General features: G+C 39.5%; 3 protein-coding genes across 3 annotated transcripts; all 3 read right to left on the bottom strand.

Moving 5' to 3' along the window:
- Positions 1-3,086: 3,086 nt before the first annotated feature.
- Positions 3,087-4,514, bottom strand: LOC308083648 (E3 ubiquitin-protein ligase TRIM35-like; the record flags this gene model as incomplete). The annotated part of the gene is made up of 1 exon (XM_080425965.1): positions 3,087-4,514. The coding sequence occupies one exon, from the start codon at positions 4,512-4,514 to the stop codon at positions 3,087-3,089; it is 1,428 nt and encodes a 475-aa protein (XP_080282091.1).
- A 213-nt stretch (positions 4,515-4,727) lies between these two features.
- On the bottom strand, positions 4,728-15,479 carry LOC308083650 (E3 ubiquitin-protein ligase TRIM35-like; the record flags this gene model as incomplete). The annotated part of the gene is made up of 3 exons (XM_080425967.1): positions 4,728-4,759; positions 11,007-11,154; positions 14,103-15,479. The coding sequence occupies 3 exons, from the start codon at positions 15,477-15,479 to the stop codon at positions 4,728-4,730; spliced, it is 1,557 nt and encodes a 518-aa protein (XP_080282093.1).
- Positions 15,480-22,608: 7,129 nt separating this feature from the next.
- Positions 22,609-24,036, bottom strand: LOC308083651 (E3 ubiquitin-protein ligase TRIM35-like; the record flags this gene model as incomplete). Its single annotated transcript, XM_080425968.1, has 1 exon — positions 22,609-24,036. One exon carries the CDS (start codon positions 24,034-24,036, stop codon positions 22,609-22,611), a length of 1,428 nt encoding a protein of 475 aa, XP_080282094.1.
- Positions 24,037-24,561: the final 525 nt, after the last annotated feature.

A 24,561-nucleotide genomic window follows, 5' to 3' on the forward strand; every position in this document is an offset into this window, starting at 1 on the left:
CTACAAGCTCACAACGCCTTGCTACACGAGGCGTTGTGATCTTGATCGGCTATTTTCACATTATTATCTGTGGAACCAAGTCAAACTAAATGTAATGCTATAACTCCTACAAAAGTCATGATTTTTGTTCAGTAAATTATATTTGGACTGGTTAAATTGGGGTTTTAACCAGGGACCTACAGACTTGCAGGTAGACAGTGTACTGACTGAGCCATTGGATAGACAGAATTGGATTTCATGTGTCGTAAGTTATCATACAGCATGGATTGCTTATTATATATCTACAAGCTCATAACGTGTCACATTGTAGATCGGCTGTATGTGGTTACTGTAGGTGTTGTATTAATAATTAAATCTGCAAAGTAACAAGTAACTAAAGCTGTCACATGCTGTAATTGTAGTAGAGTAGAAGTAACAAAAATGGAAAGTAAAGTAAAAGTACCTCAAAATTGGACTGTGCATTGTAAGCAATTGTATTGGTACTTGAGTAAATGTACATAGTTACTTTTCAGCACCATTGAGGAGCCAATGACTGACAGGCTAGGTATCACCAGGTGCACTGATTGCTAGAGTGCAAAGGGACATGGGTTGATATTAATGTTCTTAACTCAAAATGTATGTATCACACAGCTTAGATTTTTTTGATTAAATAGGAGTGTGATGTAAAAAAAATCTGTAGTGTAAAAGTTGCAAGTTCATGAAATGTCAATGTATATCATTTCTTGTGTCTGGGTAGCTCAGTTGGAAGAGCTATTGACTCTGAACCGCAAGGTCATGGGATCTAATCCTGGCAAAAGCAACACAGCATATGAGTAATCTGGTTCCCTGGTGTATAGAGCATTGTTACAGGTATAGACTCATTTGTTTGTTAATGTTGCTACCCTTTAAATGTCCATGGCCAATAATGTGGCATTGGGCGCTTAGAGTTAAATATTTGAAAAACCTTACATTATTTCAAAGAAAAAGCCACCATGCCACTAATGAGTTGTGACAGGTGTTATTGGTGATGAGTGAGAGCAGGTGAGAGGGGTGGATCCAATCCATGGGAATAGGGGGAAGGTTGCTGACTAGATGACTCTTTTCTACACCCACCCTCACTAACCTTAACCTCAGTAAAACAACGACCTAACCTCAAGAAACACTATTTGTAAAACTAAGAATTCCAAATGATGATCACCTCAGCACATTGTTGAGAACAGGGATTGAACCAGCAACCTATGAATTCACAGGCTGCCTCTCTTCTCATTGAGCTAGAGATATGGCCTCCCTGATGGTGTCTGTTGATATCTATTGGTTTTTCCGTCCGTTATGAACCAAGCCTCTGTTTCACTAACTATTCTAGATCACTGGTTCACAAACATTTACCAATAAAGATTTTTTTTGTCTCCTCGGAATGGAATCTAGTGAAAATAGTCGATCTACAAGCTCACAACGCGTTTCACGGCTGTCGGCCAAACGAGGCATGACTTTTGCCTTTTTAAAGTTTGCATTTTCAAAAAATTGCTTTAGCGCCCCCCTTTGACCAATTAGAGTAAGATTGGTTTCAGTGATACTTGGAATGAACCTCTACATTACTGCAAAGTTTCAAACAAATGTGAGTCTGCATGTATGTGTTAGGGGCAAACGAATAATTTTCATAAAACTGCAATATTCATTGGCTCATAAAAGCTTCATTTTTTCACTTATGGAAAATCCGCTTCCCCAGTTTGTCGGCATAGGTCCAAAGCTCATAAGTGAAATGTTTCGTGCAGATTGCTCAAAGATCCCAGGAGGAGATAGATTTTTACTGTTTTTCATATAATTAAAAATGGTGGGAGATCTAAAGGTCAGAGGTCAAAAGTCAGAGTGTGAAAGTTGTTAGGCATGAGGAGACGCATGTGTGTATCGAAGTTTCATGGCTGTAGGTCAAACAGGGCAGTTGTACCTGTTCAAAGTTGACATTTTCAATTGATTGCTATAGCGCCACCCTTTGGCCAATGGTTGTGAGTTTCGGGCCTTGGCCGTTTGGCATAGCCCTCTACCATATTGCCGAGTTTCGTAAAAAGTTACCACACGGTTAGGCCAGAACTGCAAAAACGGCGGAAGAACAAGAAAGCCAAGGAATGCAATAAGGCTTCGAGCCTGATAGGCCTCGAACCCTTAATGAAATAAAAAAAGACCATTACTGCATCAAAAGTAATCAAAACTATACTCATTTATAAAAACTGGTCAAACATTGGCCAAATTGTCAAATAATATAAGAAAGCAGCAAAACTTTGGAAAATAGTTGATCTACAAGCTCACAACGCCTTGCAACACGAGGCGTTGTGAGCTTGTAGATCGGCTATTTTCACAATATTTATCTGTGGAACCGAGTCAAACTAAATGTAATGCCTCAACTCCTACAATTCCAAGTGCTTGTCAGGGTGGGGGGTCCCCAGTTCAAATATGATTCTTTTTGGGGATTGCGATCTGAAAAGGTTGAGAACCACTGGATTAAACGACCAGTGGCAATCTTTACAATAGTGCCCATAAAATACTATAGCTACGTACACATCAGTTTTAGTGAAAGATTGCATGCTAACACACTCTGCACTAAGACTATAGCCTAGAATCGTGAAAACCCACTACCATGCTTTGAAACGATGGCTTCATTTAATCTTTCCATAATATATAGTCACAATTTGGAGACTGACTGCATGAGTCTAACAAAAGTATCAGAATTAAACTAATAGTGTTTTGCTTTAACAGAACTGAACAACTGCACTCAAATTGCACAAGAGATAGATGTTTTATTTATTTATTTAATTTCACCATTACAGTTTTCTTTACAGATCTTAGCCCCATTACGAACCTCTCACTCCGCTATACAGCTCCGACATTCATGCATAATGGTACAGTGATTCTGTAGTTTATGAGGAAATATGAGACCAATTACACTTAATTGAGCGTATTTACAATAAAGCTAATGAAATACATGCTAATCTTCCTTTAGACTCTCATCATGTTGATGCACTAATTGTATGATTAAATTATTTAGAAAAAAAAAAATTACTACACACCAGTTTTAGTCCACCATAAAACAATGATGGCTTCATACCATTGTTCTATAGTCTAGTCATGTCATCATAGACAACATCATTGTTCGAGGCAATGACCTTCCCTGGTAACATCTTCAAAGTAGCAGTGGCGCTAATGAATGGAAATACTGCTTCGGTGAAAGTGTGTGTGAAGGTGTGTATGTGTGTGTTAGTATCAGGATCAGAGAATGACAGTTTTCCTCTGTTGCAGTCCAGCTGAACTCTGATCCTACGAGGAATCTGCTTCCATAAGAGTTTGGTGTTTGACCCTGGTGAGGCCATTGCGGATGAATCTGAGTTTATTTTCCAGAATGGACCCCCTCGGGTGCCCTTCCTCTGAAAAGACTCGGCTAACACACCCAATGACCAGTGTTTACTGTCTCCAACCTCAACATCCCAGCTGTGAGTCCCTGAGCTAAAGCCCTGAGAACCCAGGACAATGTGCAAGTGTTCAAACCTCTCTGGGTTGTCAGGAAGCCACTGCCTTTCAATGCTCACACTGGTCAGATCATCAGACAGGACGTGTCCTGGTCTGGCAGTGTTGGGGTCCAGAATGACAGGAGAGTAGGAGACAATGTCCTTCATCTTGTCCCAGACTCTGAAGGTCAGGTTGCCCAGATGTTTGGCCACATCTATCAGTGCTCCTGAGACCAGCTGTGGGTCCTGCAGTGTGAACTGGACTATTTCCATTGTGATCTTGTAGTTCTGTAGGAATGAGCTGTGTTCAGTTTTCATCTCCTCCTCTATGGCTGCAATTGTGTATGCAAGGGTTGATATGTCTTTGTTCAGACCCTCAATCTTCTCCTTCATCAGCTGACTCTTCTGTTCCTCTTCCTCTCTCAGTGCAGTGATGCTAGCCTCCTCTTCCTCTTGAAGAAACTGATGGAGCTTTTTAAACTGTTCCTTAATCTTACTCTTTGTGTGCCGGGCCTGGCCCCTAATGTATTCTGCTGTTTGTGCATATTTACTCCTAACAGCATTAAATACCTTCAGTTTCTTCTGTAAACGCTTCAGTGATTTCTGGACTTCCTCCTTGTAGTCCAGTGTAACTTCATCGATGGGTCTGAAACTGTGGTTGGTGTGTTTTTCTGAATGAAGACACACAACGCACACTGGCTGTTTACATAGCAGGCAGAAGAGCTTGAGTTTCTCAGCGTGCAGATTGCAGAGAACCTCAGACCCTGATGAAGTTCTTGGACGTTTTGAAGCTCTCTGATGTCTCTTCTGTATGAAGGCCTCACACAAGTTCTTCACAGCCCGGTTACAGGGTGGATTATCCATTGAAGATATTTTCTTACAAACTGGACATTCCTTAATTTGCTTCTCTCTCCACCATGTGTGCAGACAGCCTTTGCAGAAGCTGTGGCTGCATAACAGGACAACAGGATCTTTAAAGATGTCCCGACACACAGCACAGGAAAAATCCTCTTCTGAAAGAGACATCTGAGAAGCCATTACGTCTCTCAATAAATCTACAATCACTCTGATCACAAGTTTGTCAGTCAGTGGGGGCAACACTCCCTGCTCCAGATACAATATTCCCTGAAGTTGACTTTCACAGGGAATCCTGGTTCTTGTTAAAGTCCATTCATCTGACAGTCAGCAGCAGTCTGGGTCAGTATTCCCTCTGGTATAGTAGCTAGCTGTGGAAAGACAGTCTGTCCTCTCTCACTGGAAGCTGTGCCTGTGTTTGGTCTGAACTGAAGGTGAAACTTTTATTGTCTCAGATGAGTCTGGTAAGGGGCGGAGCATTGACATGCAAATCACTCTCACACACACACACACACACACACACACACACACACACACACACACACACACACACACACACACACACACACACACACACGTCTGGGTGTGTCTGGGCGCGTCTGTGTTGTCTATTTCAGTATCTATACTTCCATGACAGGTATCAATCTGATACAGATACTATATCAAATCAATCATTCATTTTGTGATAAAAGCAATTGGGAACAAAACTGGATACTACCCCAACAGCCATTTGATGGTTAATTAAATAACTTCAGCCACCCCCAAGCTGCTGATTCCATGTTTTAAAGACCACAACTTAAAAGTTAAAGTGAAAAGTGTTTTATCACGATGTAAGCTTTGCGTCAGACACCACATACTACTACATACTACACAGTATGCTATTTTCAGCCTACTGTTTAGTATACTAAATAGGGTTTCACTTCGGACGTACTACATAGTAGCTACTAAGCTTTCGGACATACTATAAAGTAATTCTAAATAGTATGTTAGTATGTGATTTTGGACGCAGTCCTGAATTTATAGTATGTATGTATCTCACATACTATTTAGCAATTACTAAGCTTTTGGACATCCTAAAAAGTTATTTGGCATTCTAAATAGTATGGTAGTATGTGATTTTATGCAACCATGGTCGTCTTACACAATATACAAAAATGTCTCCTTGAATGGTGGTTACAACACCTTGACAAATAGTTGACTTGACCGACATGATTCCCCAAATTAATTATTATATTCAGAGCTTTGGTGATCCATTTCTTTCAATGACTATTAAGTAGTTACAATTTGAGATCAAGTCCAACTAGTTGATAGGGTGGTATATTGAGAATGTAAACTTTTTAAGCAAGTTGAATTAAGTTTTTCGGTTACACCAATTGACATTTTTGCCATCATTCCTAATCTATCAATATTGAATGACATCAGACATTTTAGACTAGGTCCTCAAAATGAATAAAGTATGCAATTAACTTGCAAGTTTATTTTCGAATTTAGTCCCTTTAGCACATTTAGCCTACTCAAGTACTGTACTTGAGGTATTTTTAATTTACTGGAGTATTTCCAATTTTCAGTACTTTTACTTGAGCTACTCCACTACATCTCAAAGGCAAATATTATACTTTTACTTTAGTTACTAGTTACTTTGAAGGTTTTAAATATTATTTCAAAACATACTGTACATTAACCACTTCAGCTCAGACTTGTGAAATGGGACATTCGGCATAATGAGTACTTTTACTTTTACAGAGTATATCTACATTGCAGTATTGATACTTTTACTTAAGTAAAAAATGTGAGTACTTTTTCCACCACTGTAATCAAGACAGGAAATCAGCCAAATTGGCATTCCAGGGAAATTGAAAGGGGAGCGCTTGTTTTTACCACCCACCCAGGCAATTCTGTAGAACCAACGTTAGAGGGCAATGAAGCCACACGCATGCACATGCATGTGTGTGTGTGTGTGTGTGTGTACACAATCACATGCACACGCATGTGTGGGCATGCGTGTGCACACACACACATGCACACACGCACACATGTGTGTCGTCGTGGATAGTAACCCATAAAAAGATCTATTCTCCCCCTATCGGGTTACAACTCGGACGGCGCTGATTCGACTCAGCAGAGCATCGGCCGGTCGGCGCGGGCACTCGCGCCTGGAGGCGCTCGGGCGCATCTCCTCGGCCTCAAGCTCTGCTGAGTCGGCGCGCCTCCGTCATGGACAATATCTATTATCACGTGCGGTCCGCGTCGCATCAAAGCCCCACCTCGCGCCTCCTCCTCGCGCCGCCTCGTATCAAAGCCCTGCCTAGCGCCTCCTCCTCCTCGCGCCGCCTCGTATCAAAGCCCCGCCTCGCGCCTCCTCCTCCTCCTCCTCGGAGAGAGAGAGAGAGAGAGATATCAGACAGACAGGAGGCGCGAGGCGGGGCTTTGATGCAAGGCGGCGCGAGGAGGAGGAGGCGCGAAGCGCGGCTTTGATACGAGGCGGCGCCTGTCTCGAAAAGCTCCGCCTCGCGCCGAAGCTCCACGCCTAAAAGCGAGCGCTCCTCTTTCAATTTCCCTGGAATGCCAATTTCCCTGTGACAGTAACACTCCCTGCTCCAGATACAATGAGAATGCTTGGAACTGTTGTTGGCCAATATTGCACTGTGCCCTCTTTACAGTCTCCGATGCTGATGTATCTGCAAAGGACATTGATTGATTGATTGAAGTACTTTATTTAGAAAGACATGGAAACAGTACAAGGAAGTACAATTCACAATACACGGTCCTTTAAATTGGATCGCTCATAAAAGCACAATGGCTTTTTTTAAATGAGATCCCCACGCACTCAAATCATGATGACATTTAAGAAAACAGAGAGATATACACTACTATGCAGAACGTCATACAATCAGTTTACAGGCTACTGGTATGAAAAACAAGAAATATGTGGCAACAATAAACAGTTTGAGGAGGGGGGGGGAGGTTAAGACCTTGACAGGGGCCAGTTTAATTACAGCCTCCTGAAGATGTTTTTTTAGGGCTGTTTTGAAAGTGAGTAGGGTTTTACACTCCTTTACTCCTTTACTCCTTTTGGTAGGACATTCCACATTTTTGTTGCATAGCATGAGAACGAGCAAGTCATCACTCTCCTCTTTGAATGAACAATGAGCAGACATCTTTCCTAAATGCTTTCTGCACACTTGCCATCTGGTCATGGTGGAGCACATCATTTCGTCTTCCCACGAGCTGGTGTGCATCTTCAAAGTCCTCAATCAGCGATCCAATCTCAGAGCCACCATGAATAATATAATGATATTATGTATAATGATATATAATGTTTCCAATGGAATAGGAACGCTTGCTGGTTGCCATTATGAAAAATATATTTATTTTTACTATGCCTCTTCTATTTTCAAATGTTTTAATTTAACTCTAATACCTCTTTAAATGCTTCTTTCAACTTTAAATTGCTTTTTTTGTATTCATTATGAAAAACAAAAGACACATGAATGTGTATGTCACCCATGGAATAACAGAAAGACACAATGTCATAGTCCATGTGAATTTATTTATTTATTTTTACCACAGCCTTGTTATATTACTTTAATATACTCAAGCACACCATAAGCTAATATTATCTCACCACTACCATTATTGGTATCAATAACAGTGTTACATGTACCGTATATGAACTGTACAACTCCGACTCTGTTATAGCATAGTTGCTCAGCTTATTGCTTCTGCTACAACAGCTTATCAGGTTTTAATAAAGCATCAAATATAATATAGATTTATTTACAGATATGCATTTAGAAACATTCAAAAGCTGCAACATACTGTACAGTATGTGCCATATACCACTATACATATACTGTACACCTAACGATCTCCATGTTGTAACAGCATATTGGCCCCGATTCATAAAGAGGGTCTTAAATATGGGGTAAATAAAGTTCGTAAAGGAGGTCGTATTTTTGGTACACACAAAGGGGTTCGTATATCCCTGAGACGTGCGTATGACCAGTGCGTATGACCAGGTGTGATGATTACTCTGGAAAGCTGCATCCAACAGCATCCAACTTCAACGTCACCGTGCTGAACCGTGCTAAACAGTGTTGCCATGTCCGCTTATTATAAGCAAATTTGGGCTTTTTTCTCTGTAAAGTTGCTTGTAAATATTGGTAGCTGTGGGGTGCGTTTTTTTGGGCTTGTTTCTAAAGTGTAGTTGGTTATTTGGGCTTGCTTCACAATTGTTCAATTGTTTTAACCGGTGGTTCTCAAATATTTTTATGTCATGGACCCCCAAGTTAATATGTATGCTAATTTATCCCTATAAGCCCCATCTGAAAATGTTTTGTGCCAGCTGGAGGCAGATTTGTGTTGTTAGAATGTTTAAGAAATCTTCCAAATATTCCACATTTTATTGCAAGATTTTTTTTTTAAATAGCAGATCTACAAGCTCACAACGGTTTAATTAAAGTGCTTATAATGGCCAAGTGCCAGTTGCTTCTTTTGGGCTTGTTTTCCTAGACCTGGTTGCTTATTTCTCTCACAACATCTGGCAACACTGATGAAAGTTTGAAGTTCAACTCCGCCTCGTCTAAAGATAATAGATGCGGTGTCGCATTGCCTTGACAACTTACTGTTCTGTCTGGAAGCGGATCACGTAATAAATGCTCTCATGTGTAATGAGAATAAAGAAGTTTACAAGGTTTAACCCCATTACCAAATAAAAGGCTAATAAAACGTGGAAAGGATATTATATAAGCGAGCCTTTTCTAATGAACATTGCGCACCTTTACCGAGGTAAAAAGATGATGTTGAAAATAAATCCAGGGTATACAAGTGGAATGCTTCTATCCGATTATGGACCAGATCTTATTGATTAAATTAGTTAATTTTGGATATCACTGTCCTACGTCGGAATGGGGAATGGATCTTCTGGACACAGCTTTCATCCACTTTAGTTTCCTCATCAGATGGTAATATTTATTAGGCTGTTGTGTGTGGTGTTCATGTGATCAATATACAGTAGCCTACAGTAGGCTTTACAAATTAATACCGCAGCACGGACACTGATGCAAGTCAGTCCCTCCACAGTTTCATTAAGGCATCATAGCCTATTTTCATTATTACGTGACACTTTGGCCTATGGCCCGCTGGCAAACACACTGAGGGACCTAATAATTCAGCTCTAAATGCGACTCATAGCCTAGAAAATAAATAAAAAGCGGTGGAATCTACATCATGTCTATATTATGCATAGGCTACAAGCAAAACATCGTTTGACATTTATTTTGAATTTTTTATATATAGGCTATGTGTTGACAAATGTTGGGCACATATATATTTTATTTGAGGTTTGCCACTGTTGTAATTGATTTTGGCATGAAGAATAAAGCATTCTAAAGACATACGCACATTTCAGCCCTGGTAAGACAGCCTCAGGGCTGACCTGAGAACGTGCGCACCTGACGCACAAAACACAGACCAAAATACTTTTATGAATCCGACTGCAGGTGTATGATTTGTCCTAAATGCCAGTACGTACAAAATATGGTCGTAAATCCCTTTATGAATCCGGGCCATATTGTCTCTGTCAAGCATAAACCTTGTATTTCCATCCTTTTATCAGAATCAGAATCAGAATCAGAATCAGTTTTATTGTCACATCACAGGTTTACAAGGTAAAAAAGTGGGTGAAATTCTTTTTTGTACATCATTCCCATCGCAACGTTAGTTTCCATAGAAAGAAGAGGGGGGGGGGGAGAAGAAGAGGGTGGGGGGTAAGTGGGAAGGAGATCAAAAACAAGAGAGCAACAGAAGGCCAGACAAGTTATCTACATATTTACAAATATGTGCTTATGCTTTCTCATAAAAATCATGTCCTATTTCATACTTTGTCGTTTGACAAAAGTAGTGGAGACAGATCTGCAGATTGTAGATCTGTTATTTTCACTATGTTTGAAAGGTTTTGTATGAATATTTGCTGATGAAAAGTATTAACAAGAGATTGTAACTACATATTTTGTTCCATTTCCTGTAAAGAAACCACATTGGACATACAAGGTTTCTGCTCAACAGTGAAAATATACTCAGTGGTGGAAAGTAACTAAGTACATTTACTCAAGTACTGTACTTAAGTACAATTCTGAGGTATTTGTACTTTACTTGGATATTTCCAATTTCATGCATGCATTAACCACTTTATCCCTATATACTTTGGCTATTTGAAAATAGCCTGTGAGCTTGTAGATCTACTAATTTCTAAAGATTTTAATTCATTTTGAGCACTTGTGAATTAAAAAAAAAAAAAAAACTACACACCAGTTTTAGTCAACATGCCAACACACTCTCCAATCCACTACCTCACAAAACAATGATGGCTTCATATAATGTCAACCACATATACATGTCAACCCCAATAATCATCATCAACAACAACAACTTAATTGTTCCACACAATCTTCCCTGGTAACATCTTCATCGTAGTAGTAGCGCTAATGAATGGAAAGAGTGCCTCGGTGAAAGTGTGTGTGAAGGTGTGTACAGTGTGTGTGTGTGTGTTAGTATTAAGATCATAGAATGACAGTTTCCCTCCGTTCCAGTCCAGATTGACTCTGATCCTATGGGGAACCTGCTTCCATGAGAGATTTGTTTTTGTGCCTGGTGAGCAGGCCATTGAGTATGAACCTGAGTTTATTCTCCAGTATGGACCTCCTCCAGTTCCCTTCCTCTGAAAAGACTCTGCTAACACACCCATTGACCAGTATTTACTGTCTCCCACGTCAACATCCCAGCTGTGGGTCCCTGATTTAAAGCTCTCAGAACCCAGGACAATGTTCAAGTGGTCAAACCTCTCTGGGTTGTCAGGAAGCCACTGCCTTTCAACGTTCACAATGGTCAGATCATCAGACAGGACGTGTCCTGGTTTGGCAGTGTTGGGGTCCAGAATGACAGGAGCGTAGGAGACAATGTCCTTCATCTTGTCCCAGACTCTGAAGATCAGATTGCCCAGATGTTTGGCCACATCTATCAGTGCTCCTGAGACCAGCTGTGGGTCCTGCAGTGTGAACTGGACTATTTCCATTGTGATCTTGTAGTTCTGTAGGAATGAGCTGTGTTCAGTTTTCACACACAGACACGTCTAGGCGTGTCAACAGCGATTGTATGGTTAATGAAATCACCGTAGCCACACCCAAGCTTTTGATTGATTGATTGATTGAATACTGTATTAACTGTTTGCAAATTGTACAGATCTACGGTTTACAATGATTGTTAAAAGGATCACACACAAAGCCCCATAGGGGCTTGTTTCCATTGTGGTCGGCTGATTCCATGTTTTAAAGACCACAACTTAAAAGTTAAAGTGAAATCGTTTTTATTACAATGTAAGTTTTGCGTCCGAAACCACATACTAACGCATTACATACTACTACACAGTCTGCTATTTTCAGCCTACTGTTTAGTATCTCTTAAACAGTAAGGCTTCACTTTGCATAGATAGCGTGTTAGTATGCGATTTCGGATGCAGCCCTGAATTTAGTATGCATCTCACGTTCTATTTACAGCAGTAGCTATGCTAAGCTTTCGGAAATACAAAAAAGTTATTTGGCACACTAAATACTATGTTAGTATGTGATTTGGGACGCAGCCCTGAATTTAGTATGTATCTCACATACTATTTTATATCTATTAAGCTTTCGGACATCCTAAAAAGTTATTTGGCACACTAAATAGTATGTTAGTATATGATTTTGGATGCAGCAATGGTTTTCTTGCACAATATACATCACAGCCAACTAGTTGACTACATTTTTTTAAGAAAAATTATTTGGTCCAAAGTTTTTCGCTTACACCAATTAATTACATTTTTGTCATCATTCCTCCAAATATTCTATCAATATTGAATTAAACGTAAATATCATTCCCTGTAAGATCTATTTGGCAAATCATTTATTATAATATGTCATGCTTACAGAAAAAACATTAAATGAGACAGAACCTTGATGCCAAATATGCTTATAAATATTTATGCTCAATATATTTATGCTCAATAAATATATTTATTCAATCCAAGAGTTATCGGACTGAAATACAGTTCAGTATAGTACAGTACAGTATATTATAATATGATATACATATTAACCACTTTAACACTGGCATACCTATTTTAAACTGTAGATTATTTTTTGGGTTGTTTGTTTGTTTGCTGTTTTTTTTTTTAAATATCCAATCTACAACTCACAATGCAACTCCAAAGTATTTCCAATGCAGTTCTTTGTTAAATCGCTGAATTGTTTCTACCCCGTTTTAGCAACATTTATGAATTTAGATACTGTATCACCAGATGTTTTGGTGATGATGATTGATGATTGATGATGATTGATGATTGATGATTGATGATTGATGATTGATGATTGATGATTGATGGTTGATGGTTGATGATTGATGATTGATGAATACAGGAGTGATTGTACTTATACTTAAGCTGTGGAAAAATTGATAAGTAGATTAAAGGGCCGTTCACACTGATCACTTTAACAATAACGATATGTCGTTCACCATTGTATTTTTTTTATAGTTGGTGTGAACTCTGCCATCCTCTTGAGAACGATTTTTAAAACTATATTTTTATAGTTATAGTGCTCAGTATGAATGACCCTTAAATCAGTAGTTCTCAACCTGTCAGGGGTCCCCACATGATTTTGGAGGGATCCAGATGACAGTAAAGTGACAATTTAAGGAATTTTCAGACCTTTTTAATACCTAAAAAAAATGAAGAAAAAAAAAAGAATTAAAAAAAGATCATTACTGCGTCAAAAGTAATCAACAAACTATACTAATTTATAAAAACTGACCAAACATTGGCCAAATTGTCAAATAATATAAGAAAGCAGCAAAACTTTGGAAAATAGCTGATCTACAAGCTCACAACGCCTTGCAACACGAGGCGTCACATTATTATCTGTGGAACCAAGTCAAACTAAATGTAATGCTACAACTCCTACAATTCCAAGTGCTTGTCAGGGTGGGGGGTCCCAAGTTCAAATATGATTATTTTTGGGAGTTGTGACCTGAAAAGGTTGAAAACCACTGGATTAAACGACCATTGGCAATCTTTACAATAGTGCCCATAAAATACTATAGCTAAGTACACATCAGTTTTAGTGAAATATTGCATGCCAACCCACTACCATGCTTTGAAACGATGGTTTCATATAATCTTTCTATAATATATAGTCACAATTTGGAGAATGACTGCATGAGTTTAACAAAAGTATCAGTATTAAACTAATAGTGTTTTGTTTTAACAGAACTGAACAACTGAACTCAAATTGCACAAGAGATAGATGTTTATTTGAATTGAACATATTTCATCATTACAGTTTTCTTTACAGATCTTAGCCCCATTACCTCTCACTCCGCTATACAGCTCCGACATTCATGCATAATGGTACAGTGATTCTGTAGTTTATGAGGAAATATGAGACCAATTAGCCTACACTTAATTGAGCGTATTTACAATAAAGCTAATGAAATACATGCTAATCTTCCTTTAGACTCTCATCATGTTGATGCACTGCAAATTGTATGATTACATTATTTACAAAATACAAAATAACTACACACCAGTTTTAGTCAAAGATTACATGCCAACACAATCTACAATAACATGCTATAATCATGAAAATCCACTACCTCGCTATAAAACAATGATGGCTTCATATCATTGTTCTATATTCTAGTCATGTCATCATAAACAACATCATTGTTCGAGGCAATGACCTTCCCTGGTAACATCTTCAAAGTAGCAATAGCGCTAATGAATGGAAAGACAGTCTCTGTGAAAGTGTGTGTGAAGGTGTGTATGTGTGTGTTAGTATCAGGATCAGAGAAGGACAGTTTCCCTCTGTTGCAGTCCAGCTGAACTCTGATCCTACGAGGCATCTGCTTCCATAAGAGTTTAGTGCATGACCCTGGTGAGGCCATTGCGGATGAATCTGAGTTTATTTTCCAGAATGGACCCCCTCTGGTGCCCTTCCTCTGAAAAGACTCTGCTAACACACCCAATGACCAGTGTTTACTGTCTCCAACCTCAACATCCCAGCTGTGGGTCCCTGAGTTAAAGCCCTCAGACCCCAGGACAATTTGCAAGTGGTCAAACCTCTCTGGGTTCTCAGGAAGCCACTGCCTTTCAATGCTCACAGTGGTCAGATCATCAGACAGGACGTGTCCTGGTTTGGCAGTGTTGGGGTCCAGAATGACAGGAGAGTAGGAGACAATGTCCTTCATCTTGTCCCAGACTCTGAAGGTCAGGTTGCCCAGGTGTTTGGCCACATCTATCAGTGCTCCTGAGACCAGCTGTGGGTCCTGCAGTGTGAACTGGACTATTTCCATTGTGATCTTGTAGTTCTGTAGGAATGAGCTGTGTTCAGTTTTCATCTCCTCCTCTATGGCTGCAATTGTGTATGCAAGGGTTGATATGTCTTTGTTCAGACCCTCAATCTTCTCCTTCATCAGCTGACTCTTCTGTTCCTCTTCCTCTCTCAGTGCAGTGATGCTAGCCTCCTCTTCCTCTTGAAGAAACTGATGGAGCTTTTTAAACTGTTCCTTAATCCTACTCTTTGTGTGCCGGGCCTGGCCCCTAATGTATTCTGCTGTTTGCGCATATTTACTCCTAACAGCATTAAATACCTTCAGTTTCTTCTGTAAACGCTTCAGTGATTTCTGGACTTCCTCCTTGTAGTCCAGTGCAACTTCATCGATGGGTCTGAAACTGTGGTTGGTGTGTTTTTCTGAATGAAGACACACAACGCACACTGGCTGTTGACATAGCAGGCAGACGAGCTTGAGTTTCTCAGCGTGCAGATTGCAGAGATCCTCAGACCCTGATGAAGTTCTTGGACGTTTTGAAGCTCTCTGATGTCTCTTCTGTATGAAGGCCTCACACAAGTTCTTCAGAACCCGGTTACAGGGTGGATTATCCATTGAAGATATTTTCTTACAAACTGGACATTCCTTAATTTGCTTCTCTCTCCACCATCTGTGCAGACAGCCTTTGCAGAAGCTGTGGCTGCATAACAGAACAACAGGATCTTTAAAGATCTCACGACACACGGCACAGGAAAAATCCTCTTCTGACAGAGACAACTGAGAAGCCATTACGTCTCTCAGTAAAACTACAATCACTCTGATCAAAACAGGAAATCAGCCAGTTAGTGCTGGTAACACTCCCTTCTCCTGATAGAATGTTCCCTGAAGTTGACTTTCATCTGACAGAGTCAGCAGCAGTCTGGGTCAGTATTCCCTCCTGTATATAGTAGCTGTGGAAAGACAGTCTATCCTCTCTCACATGGAAGGTGGAAGCTGTGTGTGTTTTGGTCTGAACTGAAGGTGAAACTTTTATTGTTTCAGATGAGTCTGGTAAGGGGCGGAGCTTTGACATGCAAATCTCTCTCACTCACACACACACACACACACACACACACACACACACACACACACACACACACACACACACACACACACACACACACACACACACACACACACACACACACACACACACACACACACACACACACACACACACACACACACACACACGCACGTCTGGGCGTGCCTGTGTGTCTATTTCAGTATCAATACTGAAAGTATCCAAGACAAGTATCAATACTGATACAGATACTACATCAAATCAATCATTCATTTTGTGATAAAAGCAATTGGGAACAAAACTGGATACCACCCCAACAGCCATATGATGGTTAATTAAATCACTTCAGCCACCCCCAAGCTTCTGATTCCATGTTTTAAAGACCACACCTTAAAAGTTAAAGTGAAAAGTGTTTTATTACATTGAAAGCTTTGCGTCCGAAACCACATACTATACTACATACTACACAGTATGCTATTTTCAGCCGACTGTTTAGTATACTAAACCAGTGGTTCTCAACCTGTGGGGGATCCCCAGATGACAGTGAAGTCACGATTTAAGAACTTTTAAGACCTTTTTAATACCTCAAGAAAGAAAATAAAAAAGACCATTACTGCATCAAAAGTAATCAACAAACTATACTATAAAAAACTGGTAAAACATTGGCCAAATTGTTAAATAATATAAGAAAGAGGCAAACATTTTGAAAATAGCTGATCTACAAGCTCACAACACCTCGCATTGCAAGGCGTTGTGAGCTTGTAGATCTGCTGTTTTCACAATATTTATCTGTGGAACCGAGTCAAACTAAATGTAATGCTTCAACTCCTAATTCCAAGTGCTTAGCAGGGTGGGGGGTCCGCAGTTAAAATATGATTATTTGGGGGGGTAGCGGCCTGAAAAGGTTGAGAACCACTGTACCACTGTTGAGAACCACTGTACTATAGTGTTTCACTTCGGACGTATTTTGGACATACTATAAAGTCATTTGGCATACTAAATAGTATGTTAGTATGTGATTTTGGATGCAGTCCTGATGTAACTGCCAGAGTAATCATTTTATTGCCTTATTTTTGTTCTTATTTAATATAATTATGTATGCCCATTATCCATGCCCATTTGTTGAGTAACCTTATTAGAAGTGGTGTTTTTGTACCGGGGGTATGTGCCATATACCACTATACATATACTGTACACCTAACGATCTCCATGTTGTAACAGCATATTGGCCCAGATTCATAAAGAGGGTCTTAAATATGGGGTAAATAAAGTTCGTAAAGGAGGTCGTATTTTTGGTACACACAAAGGGGTTCGTATATCCCTGAGACGTGCGTATGACCAGTGCGTATGACCAGGTGTGATGATTACTCTGGAAGGCTGCATCCAACAGCATCCAACTTCAACGTCACCGTGCTGAACCGTGCTAAACAGTGTTGCCATGTCCGCTTATTATAAGCAAATTTGGGCTTATTTCTCTGTAAAGTTGCTTGTAAATATTGGTAGCTGTGGGGTGCGTTTTTTTGGGCTTGTTTCTAAAGTGTAGTTGGTTATTTGGGCTTGCTTCACAATTGTTCAATTGTTTTAACCGGTGGTTCTCAAATATTTTTATGTCATGGACCCCCAAGTTAATATGTATGCTAATTTATCCCTATAAGCCCCATCTGAAAATGTTTTGTGCCAGCTGGAGGCAGATTTGTGTTGTTAGAATGTTTAAAAAATCTTCCAAATATTCCACATTTTATTGCAAGATTTTTTTTTAAAATAGCAGATCTACAAGCTCACAACGGTTTAATTAAAGTGCTTATAATGGCCAAGTGCCAGTTGCTTCTTTTGGGCTTGTTTTCCTAGACCTGGTTGCTTATTTCTCTCACAACATCTGGCAACACTGATGAAAGTTTGAAGTTCAACTCCGCCTCGTCTAAAGATAATAGATGCGGTGTCGCATTGCCTTGACAACTTACTGTTCTGTCTGGAAGCGGATCACGTAATAAATGCTCTCATGTGTAATGAGAATAAAGAAGTTTACAAGGTTTAACCCCATTACCAAATAAAAGGCTAATAAAACGTGGAAAGGATATTATATAAGCGAGCCTTTTCTAATGAACATTGCGCACCTTTACCGAGGTAAAAAGATGATGTTGAAAATAAATCCAGGGTATACAAGTGGAACGCTTCTATCCGATTATGGACCAGATCTTATTGATTAAATTAGTTAATTTTGGATATCACTGTCCTACGTCGGAATGGGGAATGGATCTTCTGGACACAGCTTTCATCCACTTTAGTTTCCTCATCAGATGGTAATATTTATTAGGCTGTTGTGTGTGGTGTTCATGTGATCAATATACAGTAGCCTACAGTAGGCTTTACAAATTAATACCGCAGCACGGACACTGATGCAAGTCAGTCCCTCCACAGTTTCATTAAGGCATCATAGCCTATTTTCATTATTACGTGACACTTTGGCCTATGGCCCGCTGGCAAACACACTGAGGGACCTAATAATTCAGCTCTAAATGCGACTCATAGCCTAGAAAATAAATAAAAAGCGGTGGAATCTACATCATGTCTATATTATGCATAGGCTACAAGCAAAACATCGTTTGACATTTATTTTGAATTTTTTATATATAGGCTATGTGTTGACAAATGTTGGGCACATATATATTTTATTTGAGGTTTGCCACTGTTGTAATTGATTTTGGCATGAAGAATAAAGCATTCTAAAGACATACGCACATTTCAGCCCTGGTAAGACAGCCTCAGGGCTGACCTGAGAACGTGCGCACCTGACGCACAAAACACAGACCAAAATACTTTTATGAATCCGACTGCAGGTGTATGATTTGTCCTAAATGCCAGTACGTACAAAATATGGTCGTAAATCCCTTTATGAATCCGGGCCATATTGTCTCTGTCAAGCATAAACCTTGTATTTCCATCCTTTTATGCTTTCTCATAAAAATCATGTCCTATTTCATACTTTGTCGTTTGACAAAAGTAGTGGAGACAGATCTGCAGATTGTAGATCTGTTATTTTCACTATGTTTGAAAGGTTTTGTATGAATATTTGCTGATGAAAAGTATTAACAAGAGATTGTAACTACATATTTTGTTCCATTTCCTGTAAAGAAACCACATTGGACATACAAGGTTTCTGCTCAACAGTGAAAATATACTCAGTGGTGGAAAGTAACTAAGTACATTTACTCAAGTACTGTACTTAAGTACAATTCTGAGGTATTTGTACTTTACTTGGATATTTCCAATTTCATGCATGCATTAACCACTTTATCCCTATATACTTTGGCTATTTGAAAATAGCCTGTGAGCTTGTAGATCTACTAATTTCTAAAGATTTTAATTCATTTTGAGCACTTGTGAATTAAAAAAAAAAAAAAAACTACACACCAGTTTTAGTCAACATGCCAACACACTCTCCAATCCACTACCTCACAAAACAATGATGGCTTCATATAATGTCAACCACATATACATGTCAACCACAATAATCATCATCAACAACAACAACAACTTCATTGTTCCACACAATCTTCCCTGGTAACATCTTCATCGTAGTAGTAGCGCTAATGAATGGAAAGAGTGCCTCGGTGAAAGTGTGTGTGAAGGTGTGTACAGTGTGTGTGTGTGTGTGTTAGTATTAAGATCATAGAATGACAGTTTCCCTCCGTTCCAGTCCAGATTGACTCTGATCCTATGGGGAACCTGCTTCCATGAGAGATTTGTTTTTGTGCCTGGTGAGCAGGCCATTGAGTATGAACCTGAGTTTATTCTCCAGTATGGACCTCCTCCAGTTCCCTTCCTCTGAAAAGACTCTGCTAACACACCCATTGACCAGTATTTACTGTCTCCCACGTCAACATCCCAGCTGTGGGTCCCTGATTTAAAGCTCTCAGAACCCAGGACAATGTTCAAGTGGTCAAACCTCTCTGGGTTGTCAGGAAGCCACTGCCTTTCAACGTTCACAATGGTCAGATCATCAGACAGGACGTGTCCTGGTTTGGCAGTGTTGGGGTCCAGAATGACAGGAGCGTAGGAGACAATGTCCTTCATCTTGTCCCAGACTCTGAAGATCAGATTGCCCAGATGTTTGGCCACATCTATCAGTGCTCCTGAGACCAGCTGTGGGTCCTGCAGTGTGAACTGGACTATTTCCATTGTGATCTTGTAGTTCTGTAGGAATGAGCTGTGTTCAGTTTTCACACACAGACACGTCTAGGCGTGTCAACAGCGATTGTATGGTTAATGAAATCACCGTAGCCACACCCAAGCTTTTGATTGATTGATTGATTGAATACTGTATTAACTGTTTGCAAATTGTACAGATCTACGGTTTACAATGATTGTTAAAAGGATCACACACAAAGCCCCATAGGGGCTTGTTTCCATTGTGGTCGGCTGATTCCATGTTTTAAAGACCACAACTTAAAAGTTAAAGTGAAATCGTTTTTATTACAATGTAAGTTTTGCGTCCGAAACCACATACTAACGCATTACATACTACTACACAGTCTGCTATTTTCAGCCTACTGTTTAGTATCTCTTAAACAGTAAGGCTTCACTTTGCATAGATAGCGTGTTAGTATGCGATTTCGGATGCAGCCCTGAATTTAGTATGCATCTCACGTTCTATTTACAGCAGTAGCTATGCTAAGCTTTCGGAAATACAAAAAAGTTATTTGGCACACTAAATACTATGTTAGTATGTGATTTGGGACGCAGCCCTGAATTTAGTATGTATCTCACATACTATTTTATAGCTATTAAGCTTTCGGACATCCTAAAAAGTTATTTGGCACACTAAATAGTATGTTAGTATATGATTTTGGATGCAGCAATGGTTTTCTTGCACAATATACATCACAGCCAACTAGTTGACTACATTTTTTTAAGAAAAATTATTTGGTCCAAAGTTTTTCGCTTACACCAATTAATTACATTTTTGTCATCATTCCTCCAAATATTCTATCAATATTGAATTAAACGTAAATATCATTCCCTGTAAGATCTATTTGGCAAATCATTTATTATAATATGTCATGCTTACAGAAAAAACATTAAATGAGACAGAACCTTGATGCCAAATATGCTTATAAATATTTATGCTCAATATATTTATGCTCAATAAATATATTTATTCAATCCAAGAGTTATCTGACTGAAATACAGTTCAGTATAGTACAGTACAGTATATTATAATATGATATACATATTAACCACTTTAACACTGGCATACCTATTTTAAACTGTAGATTATTTTTTGGGTTGTTTGTTTGTTTGCTGTTTTTTTTTTTTAATATCCAATCTACAACTCACAATGCAACTCCAAAGTATTTCCAATGCAGTTCTTTGTTAAATCGCTGAATTGTTTCTACCCCGTTTTAGCAACATTTATGAATTTAGATACTGTATCACCAGATGTTTTGGTGATGATGATTGATGATTGATGATGATTGATGATTGATGATTGATGATTGATGATTGATGATTGATGATTGATGATTGATGATTGATGATTGATGATTGATGATTGATGGTTGATGATTGATGATTGATGAATACAGGAGTGATTGTACTTATACTTAAGCTGTGGAAAAATTGATAAGTAGATTAAAGGGCCGTTCACACTGATCACTTTAACAATAACGATATGTCGTTCACCATTGTATTTTTTTTATAGTTGGTGTGAACTCTGCCATCCTCTTGAGAACGATTTTTAAAACTATATTTTTATAGTTATAGTGCTCAGTATGAATGACCCTTAAATCAGTAGTTCTCAACCTGTCAGGGGTCCCCACATGATTTTGGAGGGATCCAGATGACAGTAAAGTGACAATTTAAGGAATTTTCAGACCTTTTTAATACCTAAAAAAAATGAAGAAAAAAAAAAGAATTAAAAAAAGATCATTACTGCGTCAAAAGTAATCAACAAACTATACTAATTTATAAAAACTGACCAAACATTGGCCAAATTGTCAAATAATATAAGAAAGCAGCAAAACTTTGGAAAATAGCTGATCTACAAGCTCACAACGCCTTGCAACACGAGGCGTCACATTATTATCTGTGGAACCAAGTCAAACTAAATGTAATGCTACAACTCCTACAATTCCAAGTGCTTGTCAGGGTGGGGGGTCCCAAGTTCAAATATGATTATTTTTGGGAGTTGTGACCTGAAAAGGTTGAAAACCACTGGATTAAACGACCATTGGCAATCTTTACAATAGTGCCCATAAAATACTATAGCTAAGTACACATCAGTTTTAGTGAAATATTGCATGCCAACCCACTACCATGCTTTGAAACGATGGTTTCATATAATCTTTCTATAATATATAGTCACAATTTGGAGAATGACTGCATGAGTTTAACAAAAGTATCAGTATTAAACTAATAGTGTTTTGTTTTAACAGAACTGAACAACTGAACTCAAATTGCACAAGAGATAGATGTTTATTTGAATTGAACATATTTCATCATTACAGTTTTCTTTACAGATCTTAGCCCCATTACCTCTCACTCCGCTATACAGCTCCGACATTCATGCATAATGGTACAGTGATTCTGTAGTTTATGAGGAAATATGAGACCAATTAGCCTACACTTAATTGAGCGTATTTACAATAAAGCTAATGAAATACATGCTAATCTTCCTTTAGACTCTCATCATGTTGATGCACTGCAAATTGTATGATTACATTATTTACAAAATACAAAATAACTACACACCAGTTTTAGTCAAAGATTACATGCCAACACAATCTACAATAACATGCTATAATCATGAAAATCCACTACCTCGCTATAAAACAATGATGGCTTCATATCATTGTTCTATATTCTAGTCATGTCATCATAAACAACATCATTGTTCGAGGCAATGACCTTCCCTGGTAACATCTTCAAAGTAGCAATAGCGCTAATGAATGGAAAGACAGTCTCTGTGAAAGTGTGTGTGAAGGTGTGTATGTGTGTGTTAGTATCAGGATCAGAGAAGGACAGTTTCCCTCTGTTGCAGTCCAGCTGAACTCTGATCCTACGAGGCATCTGCTTCCATAAGAGTTTAGTACATGACCCTGGTGAGGCCATTGCGGATGAATCTGAGTTTATTTTCCAGAATGGACCCCCTCTGGTGCCCTTCCTCTGAAAAGACTCTGCTAACACACCCAATGACCAGTGTTTACTGTCTCCAACCTCAACATCCCAGCTGTGGGTCCCTGAGTTAAAGCCCTCAGACCCCAGGACAATTTGCAAGTGGTCAAACCTCTCTGGGTTCTCAGGAAGCCACTGCCTTTCAATGCTCACAGTGGTCAGATCATCAGACAGGACGTGTCCTGGTTTGGCAGTGTTGGGGTCCAGAATGACAGGAGAGTAGGAGACAATGTCCTTCATCTTGTCCCAGACTCTGAAGGTCAGGTTGCCCAGGTGTTTGGCCACATCTATCAGTGCTCCTGAGACCAGCTGTGGGTCCTGCAGTGTGAACTGGACTATTTCCATTGTGATCTTGTAGTTCTGTAGGAATGAGCTGTGTTCAGTTTTCATCTCCTCCTCTATGGCTGCAATTGTGTATGCAAGGGTTGATATGTCTTTGTTCAGACCCTCAATCTTCTCCTTCATCAGCTGACTCTTCTGTTCCTCTTCCTCTCTCAGTGCAGTGATGCTAGCCTCCTCTTCCTCTTGAAGAAACTGATGGAGCTTTTTAAACTGTTCCTTAATCCTACTCTTTGTGTGCCGGGCCTGGCCCCTAATGTATTCTGCTGTTTGCGCATATTTACTCCTAACAGCATTAAATACCTTCAGTTTCTTCTGTAAACGCTTCAGTGATTTCTGGACTTCCTCCTTGTAGTCCAGTGCAACTTCATCGATGGGTCTGAAACTGTGGTTGGTGTGTTTTTCTGAATGAAGACACACAACGCACACTGGCTGTTGACATAGCAGGCAGACGAGCTTGAGTTTCTCAGCGTGCAGATTGCAGAGATCCTCAGACCCTGATGAAGTTCTTGGACGTTTTGAAGCTCTCTGATGTCTCTTCTGTATGAAGGCCTCACACAAGTTCTTCAGAACCCGGTTACAGGGTGGATTATCCATTGAAGATATTTTCTTACAAACTGGACATTCCTTAATTTGCTTCTCTCTCCACCATCTGTGCAGACAGCCTTTGCAGAAGCTGTGGCTGCATAACAGAACAACAGGATCTTTAAAGATCTCACGACACACGGCACAGGAAAAATCCTCTTCTGACAGAGACAACTGAGAAGCCATTACGTCTCTCAGTAAAACTACAATCACTCTGATCAAAACAGGAAATCAGCCAGTTAGTGCTGGTAACACTCCCTTCTCCTGATAGAATGTTCCCTGAAGTTGACTTTCATCTGACAGAGTCAGCAGCAGTCTGGGTCAGTATTCCCTCCTGTATATAGTAGCTGTGGAAAGACAGTCTATCCTCTCTCACATGGAAGGTGGAAGCTGTGTGTGTTTTGGTCTGAACTGAAGGTGAAACTTTTATTGTTTCAGATGAGTCTGGTAAGGGGCGGAGCTTTGACATGCAAATCTCTCTCACTCACACACACACACACACACACACACACACACACACACACACACACACACACACACACACACACACACACACACACACACACACACACACACACACACACACACACACACACACACACACACACACACACACGCACGTCTGGGCGTGCCTGTGTGTCTATTTCAGTATCAATACTGAAAGTATCCAAGACAAGTATCAATACTGATACAGATACTACATCAAATCAA

This window comes from Gymnoscopelus braueri (assembly GCF_963280865.1).
Source record: "Gymnoscopelus braueri genome assembly, chromosome: 4".
NCBI lineage: Eukaryota > Metazoa > Chordata > Actinopteri > Myctophiformes > Myctophidae > Gymnoscopelus > Gymnoscopelus braueri.